General features: G+C 57.5%; 1 protein-coding gene across 1 annotated transcript in view; it reads left to right on the top strand.

Moving 5' to 3' along the window:
• The first annotated feature begins 8,817 nt into the window (after positions 1-8,817).
• The window catches only part of CHC_T00007847001 (hypothetical protein), a 1,713-nt gene continuing 500 nt past the window's right edge, over positions 8,818-10,030 (top strand). Inside the window, exon 1 of the mRNA XM_005711569.1 lies at positions 8,818-10,030. This exon is cut by the window's right edge and continues 500 nt beyond it. Within this exon, the coding sequence (XP_005711626.1) occupies positions 8,818-10,030 (1,213 nt within the window).

Raw genomic sequence — 10,030 nt, 5'->3', positions numbered from 1 at the left:
TGAGATCCTTCTGGTTCTTGACAGGCGTCCTGCCGGTAGCAGCGCACGACGCGCAGTTCCGTACGGTCGCAAACGCATCGTTGGCCATGTGTGGCCAGTAGTACTCCCTTCGCAGGGTGTAGTACATGCGCGTTCCCCCCGGATGACCGGCTAACCTCGGATGGTGTGCAAGGTACAGTACCCGGGGGCGTAACCGATTCGGTACCACGCGTTGTAGGGTCCCATCGAGCGGGGACTTCCTTACAAGGAAACCGTAGCGGTCGACGTCAAACTTAGAATTAGGCTCTCCGACCGTTTCGGCAGCGACGCGACAGAACGCGTCGTCCGCCTGCTCGCGTAGGAAATCCTCAACCGAGATGGACGCCACGTCGCGTTCCTCGGGAGTTACCGCGAGCGCGTGAAATCCGTCCGGACGGTCTTGTGTCGGGTCCCAGTGCACCTTGTCCAGGAGGGGCTCGCTGCCTTCCTGCGACTGGACAACGAAGCACGGGACCTCGTCATCGACCGGAGCGGTGTCACCGCCGTCGGTGCGTAGGCGCGAGACGCCGTCCGCGAGTTGGTGCTTGACGCCCGGGCGGTACTGTACGTCGTAGTCGTACTCCGCCAAGCGTAGGCGCCAGCGTGCGAGCCGCCCGGAACTGTCCGCCAGATTGAGGACCCAGCGCAGGGCCTCATGATCTGTGCGGAGATTAAACGTGCTTCCGTACAGGTACGGCCGTAGCGTGAGAATGCTCCACACTACGGCCAAGCATTCCTTCTCGGTGGTCGTATAGTTGCGTTCCGCGTCTGTTAGCGCGCGGCTCCAGTATCCGATCGGTAGGCGACACCCGTCGGGCTGCTCCTGTAAAAGGGCGCAGCCCACTTGGTGTCCGCACGCGTCGGTGTCCAGCGTGTACTTCTGACCGTAACGGGGCAACGCGAGAATTGGCGGTGAACCGAGGCGCTTCTTCAGCGCCTCAAATGTTTCGTATTCCGCATCGGATAGGACCCCGAACTCGAAGGGCTGATTTTTGCCGGTCTTCCGATTAAGCAGTGCGGCGATCTTCGCGAAGCCCTTGACGAATCTCCTGTAGACATTACACATACCGAGAAAGGACCGTAGCTCCGTTTGGTTAGTTGGCGCGCGCGCCCGCTCGATCGCGACAACGTTGCGACGCTCGACCTCCAGCCGTCCCGGTCGGATAACATGACCCAGGTAGGTAACCGACGTATCGAAAAACGCGCACTTCGATAGTTTTAGCGATACGCCGGCGTCTTGTAGCAAGCGTAGTACCTCGCGCACGTGTGCCATATGTTCCGTAACGGTTCGCGAGTAGACAATGACGTCATCAAGGTAGACCAACGCGGTCTCCCATTTCACGCGGGACAGGATGATGTCGACCGCTCGTTGAAATGTCGCGGGCGCGTTTTTGAGACCGAACGGCATGCGTAGAAAGCGGTAGAGGCCCGAATGCGACGCGAACGTTGTTTTATCGCGGTCCTCCTCGGCGATTTCCACCTGCCAATACCCGCTATTACAGTCTAGCGTGGTAAAGACAGTGGCATCGCCGAGCGAGTCGATACATTCGTCCATGCGCGGTAGTGGGTAGGAGTCGCGAACCGTAACGGCGTTTAGCTTGCGGTAGTCCACGCAGAACCGCATGGTCCCGTCCTTTTTAGGGACGAAGACCACGGGGCTCGCCCACTCGGCCGATGTCGGTTCGATGACTCCCGCGCGCAGCATGCGGTCGATTTCCTTCTTCTCCTTCTCGCGCGCGATGGGTCCGGCTCGGTAGGGTGCTTGGTAGATCGGCTTCGCACCGGGCTTCAGCTCGATGCGATGCTTCGTAGCATCGATCTTACCCAAGTGGCCGGACCACATGTCCTTGAACTCGGACAGCATGTCCATAATTTCCGACCGGACGGTACTGTCTTCTGCACCAATATGGACGTCTTCTTCCCACGAGCGGGTCTTCTCCGCGTCCGTATCGGTCCGCTCATCCGCGTTAGCGGGATTGCCACTGTGGGCGTCGTCCGTTTCCGGTTCTTCGCGTCGCGCGCCTCCTCCCGTGGCGGTGGTGGATTTAATTTTGCCATCGTCCGTAACGGGTCCTTCTCGTCGCGCACATTCCCCTGCGGGTGAGGAATTAATCCTGCCTTCGTCCGTAGCGGATTCTTTGCGACGCGCGTATCCTTCCGTAGCGGTGGAGGATTGTCTTCTGCTCTCGTCCGTAACTGGTTGTTCGCGTCGCGCTTGTTCCTCCGTAGCGGTCGAGGAATTATTTTTGTTCCCTCCCCCTTCCTTAGCGTCGGCCTCTCCGGGGGCCGGCACGCCAAGTGTCAGGATGTGTGTGGGGGATGGCAACGCGAGACCGACAACGGTATGCTTGGGGACGTGGGCCGCGCGGCTTCCGAAGTTGCTAACAAGCACCGTAAACGGCTCGCCCGGGAAGAGGTCCATGACCCCCTGGGCCATCAGGCATAAATTCTTATGCGCCGTTTTGGGGTGGTTTTGCAGGAACCAAAGCCCCCCAACCGGTGTTGCGACGCGTACCATCGCTTGGGTCATTGGGAGTATCGTGACCCCCTTGACCACGCGAATTTTCCGTGACGGTACGTTCGTCGGGAACTGCGCGCGCTTCCGGTCGGCCGAATTTTCCTCCTGCGGGAGCTGCTGCGACGGTCCCCTCGAGGCCATCTTGCGGTCGTGCCTCGAGGGTGTGACTCCCGTCAGCGCTACGGACGGTGCATGATGGAACAGCACCTTCCTCTGCGGTGCCAGGATCGCCTTCACGTGGCGATCCAGGAACGTGGTTCCGAGGATACAGTCCACCGCGAGGTTGGTGACGACCAAGAACGGCACGCGCGCGACGAACTCACCAATCCGGACGTACAGTTTGAGCTCGCCGAGGGCGTTCATCGACCTATTCGAAGCGTCGATGAGCGGCGGGCTCCGCGCGGACTGGATGGCAGCGCGCCACGGTTCTGCCACACAGCGTAGGTGGATTAGATTCGGGCCGGCGCCCGAATCTAGAACCGGCGTGATGGCGCGCATCATCGCGCGTCGTTGTCCGACCATTGCGGTGACCTTATAATTTTGCTTCTTGAAGAAGCAAATTGCCGCTTCGTCCGTTCGGCTCTGCGATGGCGCGCGTACCGAAGCGGTCGACGGGGTGCCTTGTTTATTGAGGCTTGGCACGGGGAGGATCGTCGACGCCTCTACGCGTCCTCCCCGGCTTCCCCCGTCAACCCAAGGTCCTCGGGCCCCTCGTCCGTCAGCGGTAGCGCGGGTTCTTCCGATTGGACGGCCTCGCGCGGCTCGACCACGTTGATGCCCGTGGGAGCCTGCGCACGCGAATTTCGCCACGCGGTCGGCGGTTGGCGCTCGAACGGCGAACCCGGGCGGAGACCTGGACGGATCCGAAGCTTTTGGTAATTGGCCTCGCGGGCCTGCAAAAGCTTCGAACGCAGCGCGCTGTCCGCCACCACAGGACATTGCTCCTGTCGGTGGGTCAGGTCCAGACAGAACCGACACGGCGGGGGTGCAGGTAATCCTTGGTTGAAGAACCGGACCCGCTGGTTCTGTACTGGCCTTCCGTACGGATGTGCGCGCGCGTTACCGTGTTGGGCGGGCGCCATCGGCGCGCCCGCCGGGGACGAGGCAGGTGACGGATGGTAGCTAGTCGGCGGCGAGCTAAGCGAGCTCGGCGTCGCCGACTGGTCCGTCACCGCCAGTATGTCCTCCGTTTCGGTTCCGCGTGCTGTCCGGAGTTCAGACAGGGACTCCACCGACAGCACGGGCCTTGTCCGCGCGTTGCGCGTGAATCTTCTCACCGAGTCGGACGGTGCTTGAGGCGACGCGAAGGAGGTCGCCTGTCTTCGAGCCGAGCGGTGCGTCTCGCCTATCGCTTGTGCGTAGCGTGCCACCGCTTGGTAGTCCACGCCCGGATGCGTCGCGAGATAATTCCGCACCTGCGCGCACGTCGCTGGCAGAAGTCCCTCAACAAAAAGGGACTTCAGGCGCCTGTCCGAAAATACGGTTCCGCAGCGCAACGCCTTGTCCCACAACTGGTTACTGTACACGTCCTCCGTCATATTAGAGCTCTGACGGAAGGAGGTGACATCACCGACCGCTTCGGAAATAACTTCGTCGGTCGCGTACGTGCGCAATAAAAAGTTAATAAGTTCCGCGTAGGTTTCGAGCATATCGCGCTGCTCCGCATCGACCGCCATGGTGTTCCCGTGTAGCCTGGACTGGAGCAAGGCGTGAGCCTGCCCAGTCAAATAGAACTGGAAACACCATACGGCCGCGCCTTCGCTGACCCCATTGTGGTCGCAGGCCATCTTGAAGCGCGCGAGGAATCCTAGCACCGCGATTGGATCTTGACCACCGAATGTGTGGGTTTTCAGCTGGACGTCCAACTTCTTCCGATATCGGTTAACTCGCCGCGCGGTACTCGCGTCGTGGCGCGCGCTGCGATTTTCCAGCCTATACGTGCGGTAGTCGACGGCCTTGGTGAACAGGTCGTTCAGCGGCCTGATCACCGGCAACCGTTTCGGATCCCGCCTCGGGGCAGACCGGCGGTCTCTGCCCCTGCGATGGCGGTCTCCTTCTCCGCCGGGGCTACTGTAGCCCTCCGGATCGGAGTCTTCTCGCCGGAACCGACGTCGGTCGCGCGCATTGCGGCCTCTGCGGTCGCTTCTGCGCGATCCGTCCGACTCGGTGTCCTCGTCATCGGAGGGGTATCCACCTCCTCCGGCATCGCGGTTATCATCGGAGGGGTAACCGACCCCTCCGGCATCGCGGTATCGCGCGTAGCGTCCGTCGCGGTTCTTGCGCGTCGCCCTGTGGCGACGTCTTGTGTCTTCTTCCTCGGAGGGGTTTTCTGTACCCTCCGAGGTGTAACCTTGAGTGCCGGGTGCGCTTCTTCTGCTCGACCGATACGGCTGTTGCTTTTCTGTCGCGAAGCGCCCCAGGCGGTTTTCTGTCCCGCGGGGGCCAGCCGTATCGGCGAGTACGGGAGGGCCATTTTCTGTGAGCCCTCCTGTAGCACCATAAATTGGTGGGAGGTAAATGGTCTTACCCTCCGGGTGAGGGGCCATTGTACCGATCCCGGGTGCGGCGCCGATCGGTTCAGCGTGCGTTAGCGTAGGATCCGGAGCGGTCGAGTCGCGCTGCTCGCGTGCGTCGACTCCTGCTCCGGCGAAGGTCGTGGCCAGACGATTGGCCACGGCGGAGCTGATCGCTCCCTTTAGAGCCGTACCGGACGGGGATTCTTCATCCACAGTGGTGAGCGCGGTCACCACCTCGCATTGGACTTGAGCGGGTAGAAGTTCGTCCAAAAGCGGTGGTATCGCGCTGCGTACGTGCGCGTCCACGAGCGCGGGCACCGTTCGGTCGAGGCATACGCGCGCTACCTGGGGGGGTTCCGTAGCGAGGAACTCCTCGACCCAGGCCTGGATGCGCGGCTGAATCGCGTCGACCATCCATTGGACGCGATTCTCAGTGCCTGCCGACCCGGCCGGCGTAACATCCGATGCGGACGCTCGCGTGCGGCCCGGTCGCGGTGGCGGTCGCAGCAGGGCTTCCGGGTTCTCCACCCGGGGGCGCGGTGCGCCACTGCCACTGCGGGTGCTCAGACGCCCGGAGGCGGAGTCTGCCCCTTGATCCGGTCGGTTCATCGTCGAATACGCTTCGCGATCGACGCGGTGATTTCTCAACCTTTTCCGTCCGTACGGTTCTGCGCAGAGCGGGCGTCAAGGCGCGCGGCTCTACCTCGAGAGTTGTACCCCTCCACAAGAGTACCAAAATGTGGTACAACTCTCCTCAAACCCTAGCGGGCGAGAGGCTCGGAGGATGAGCCGAGGGAGCTCGCGACGCGAGACGCGCGGCGCGCGGTAACCGATCGGTCGGACTTGCGAAAAGGGAGTGGCACACTGGCCGGTTACGCGCAGTCGTCCCGAGGTGCTAGATCGGAGACGACCGGTAACGGGTTAGAAGCCAACGCGCGAGAGAATACCGAAACGGCAGTACGTAGGCGCGAAAGGGAGGGGGGCAAGTCTGCCCCCCGTGTTTACTGCGAGGACGGTGTCCAGGTCTTAACCCCTCAGAGGGACGCCCGGGACACCTGTCCAATACAGTACCTGTCACTTACTGTGGACCAGGTACTGTACGCGATTGAAAATCTAGCGCCGTCATTACACTACCGCACGGATCCTCACACTACGCGCTTGCATTACACTGCGCGCGCATTATCCCCACACGGTTCCTTACAATACACGTGTACCCAAGCGTACACCTGTCACTTGCTGCGCCCGTTCGGTAATCATACGTATTACACGTGGGCCACGGTGCCCCGTGCCCGCTGCGCGCTGCCGCTCCTACTGTACACCGACGGCGGATCGGTCGTTGTACCACATGCAGCAGTCTTCAACTCACAGCCATTCTCGGGTTTTCGGTCCATGCCCACATGATGAGAAAGACCGGTTTCAATCCAGTCTCCTCCAAGTCCATACCAGCGTGACATACTCTCATCAACGCAGATGTTCTGTGATGGAATCACATGTGATGCTCTGTGATAATTGATTGCGACCATGAAATCCCTGATCATACCCCATCTGCCATTTGAGTCAGCTGGAAAGCTGAACGTGACATTCTGACGAAGGTCCTCAAATCTTCTGCGGGACATGATGTTTCTGAATTGAGGTTGCGGGAGATATTTGCTGGTTTCCTGTGAGCTCCAAAGAGACCTTCTAGTGCTGAGTTCAATCCCAGTCATAAGGATTAGCACCCCGAAAAACTTCAAAATTTCACCTCTTGTAGTCAAGCAAAGTCCCCTTGATTCCATTGCATCGTTGGTGTAGGAAACCATTAATGCCAAGTGCTCCTGTGGGAACATCCACATGAAGTAGTCCATGGGATGCATTTGAGATGGACTGTGACCACGGGATATAATCTCATCAATCGGTCCAATCACCTTCTATCTTCTCGGCGGTATCATACCATTTAAATGCATCGTGACTTCCTCACGCTTCCAGGCCCGGCCGTGGACATTCATGACGCCATCTTGGGAATACATTTCGTCACTCTCGGAGATCCTCGTACTAGGGCTGAGTGCTCCTTCCAGTGGCGTCACGCGGTCTTTTGTAGGCTCCGGTCGCGCATAATGGTCAGTTTCTTGATGAATATGATCTTCAGGGTCGTCATTGATCAGATCCATCACTTCACCAGCCTTGATGTTAGCTATGCGAAGCGTGACTTTCTTGACGCCATCTGATAATTCCCATTTAGCCCTGACTGAAGTGACACTGCGACCCTTCACTTTGTCAGTTTTCATGCTAATGACTGTTCCCGAGACCAACTTGATCTTCCAAGCGGCTCTATACATGTGACGACATTTACTCTGAGCTGTGAGCAGTCTTGCACGAGTGTGGACGCGGTTACCTGCAATAATTCGAGGATCATTGACGCTCACCATTTTGAAGAAATTTAGAGAAGAGGAAGACGAAAGTGTTGATTAGGGAAGACTGAGATACGGAATTGAATGTTTTCTGGTTTGCCAACGTTTAGTACTCTAGTCGTAAGCTTTTCACTACGGTAGCGACAAATTTCTACAATTATTCGAATTGCAAAAGCCCGCCTAAAAACTGGCCTCATATGAGGTCATTTGTCACCTAGACACTAGAGAGAGAGCTCATGAGAAGTAAAAGTAAAGGGTTACAAGGCAGAAAATCTTGAGACAAATTGTTTTGGGTGGGTTGCCTGCTCCAAAGACATTTGCAACCTCGAAACCACAATCGAGAAATGACTTTTGTCCCTCCACGTGGCTTGCGTATGTTTGCAAATACAGCTGAAACACTTTCCCTGGCCGCTTCCCTTGTGCTTTTGTCGGATGACTGGACGCCCACGCGGCGTTTACCGAGTCACCTGCTCTTACTGCATCAATCGCTCATGCAAGTGGCAAAAGGGCTTCACATGAGGTTAGCTGACCAGATATGATGTCAATTTTTGCCGTCCGTTTTCTTGGCTTCTATTTAAGATTGAGAAAAGTACCCCGCCTATGGAATTGAGTTCTGCCTAACGACAGAACAAATCCCAGTGAATACAGCCCGTCCTTCTGAGCCGTGTTTAGGACAGTCTGCCGAAGAAGCATTCTTAGCACTAGCGAAATCCTGTTTCTGTGATATCGTTTCAAAGTTAATACGCAGCTCTTCAATCAGTCTCACTGTTTAACCTCCTGGAATTGTCACATTTGAAGCTTCATTGAGTTCTCCGTTTTTCAATGAATTAAAAACTTCTATCTCCATGCTGTACCAAATGTAACTGCCAAGGGCAAAATACCGAAAAGGAAATGGTGCCCAAGATGACATCCCCGTTGGCAAATTTGATGTGTTGTATAAAATGGCTGTAGTCATATGAGGCAAAACTGCTGGTCCTCTATCTAACCACACAGCACACTAAATTCTTCAATTACAAGAACCAAAGTGGGTCGTCAACCTTACCGCGTGCAAGATAGTGTCACAGGAGCGCATAAATTTGAAGTCGATCTGTAAAACGATGCTCCGCACACATGAGCAGACGCAGAATCGATTTTCAAAGAAATCGCGGCCCCACACTCTTTGCAAATAGAGCTCGAGTGAAGTACTGTTGTACAAGTCAACTGCTGCCAGGTCGATCTACGACAACAAGGCCACATCCAAAAAGCAAATATTTCACACAAGTTGAGATCCACACATTATCCTCTACAAGGTCATTGATGCAACTAGAAGAGCGAAGCTTCCGAAATAAGAAAAAATCGAACGAACCAATCTCCTGCGTACATGGGACACGCACCTTGAATGCGAAGGGACTTTGGGGTGTTCCTAAAGCCCTCCCTTCAGGTCGTTGCGGTTAACTCCATTAGCAAAGACCTTCTCGGTTATCATGATAGTTGCCTCCCTTTGCGGCCAAGACGGGTCCTGGCCGTAGCATTCTCTCAGAGTATTAATTTGTCCAAGACAAGCGGGAATGGCGCGCTTGATCGTCTGCATACGATTGTGCATATGCACAGCTGCCGGCCCTTGCACCAACAGGGAAGTTCCAAACGTGAAGAGGGCACTAGCCGCCGCCACTCCACCATTAGCCACCTGTCGGCTCTTGTACGAATCGTGCTTCGCTTGGAGCTCGTTCACCTTGGTCTTGAGCGCAAACAGGCGATTTCCCGCCTCGTCGATATTCGTAATCGTGACTTGAGGAAGGTCGTGAACCTGGCTATTCATGTCTTTGAAGCCGCCACAGGATCTGAGTTGCAATACGCCGCCAGGATTTTCGGCGCCGCCATGACCACCCATCGCCATGCCATTCATGCCGCCCTGCATGCCCATTTGGTTGATGTCGTTGGGCATTCCCATATTGGACATCCCTGGTTGCAATCCGGCTTGAGCTCCCATGGGGTTGATTCCCCCATGCATGCCCATCGGATTCATCCCTCCTTGCATGCCCATTCCATTGATACCCCCATGCGCACCCATGCCGCCCATACCCTGGGCCCCCATGGGATTCATGCTCGCTTGCATGCCCATTCCACTATACATGCCCATCCCGTTCGTAGCTCCATGCATACCCGGCTGCCCGCTCATGGCGTGCTGGTGCTGCATCGGCATGCTGGGTTGCGCCTGCATTGCGTGCATCCCACCGTGCATCCCGGGGCCCTGCATCGCGGTTTGCGGGGCCATAGAGTTCATGGGTTGCGACATGCCCATCTGATTGGGGTATTGGGGGGAACCGTTGACGGAACCTTGCATGGGCATAGAAGTGGCGGCGGGTGCATGTGTAAACTGCTGCGGTTGGAACGAGTAGGTGACCTGTCCATTCGGCCCCGTGATGGGGTACATGGTGCCCTGGCCGGGGACGTGGATCGGCTGCGGGGCGTGCGGTGCGGGGGCGTGGGCGGCGGGTTGGGCGTCGGGCGCGGGATGCGGGAGGTTGGGGTTCGAGACAGTGGGGACGGAGGGGACGGAGGAGATGGAGTGAGCAGAGACAGAGGGGGAGGAGGTGTGGTGCGAGGGCGGG

This window comes from Chondrus crispus, genomic scaffold (assembly GCF_000350225.1).
Source record: "Chondrus crispus Stackhouse genomic scaffold, scaffold_88, whole genome shotgun sequence".
Lineage (NCBI taxonomy): Eukaryota > Rhodophyta > Florideophyceae > Gigartinales > Gigartinaceae > Chondrus > Chondrus crispus.
This window is presented reverse-complemented; position numbering and strand designations above follow the sequence as displayed.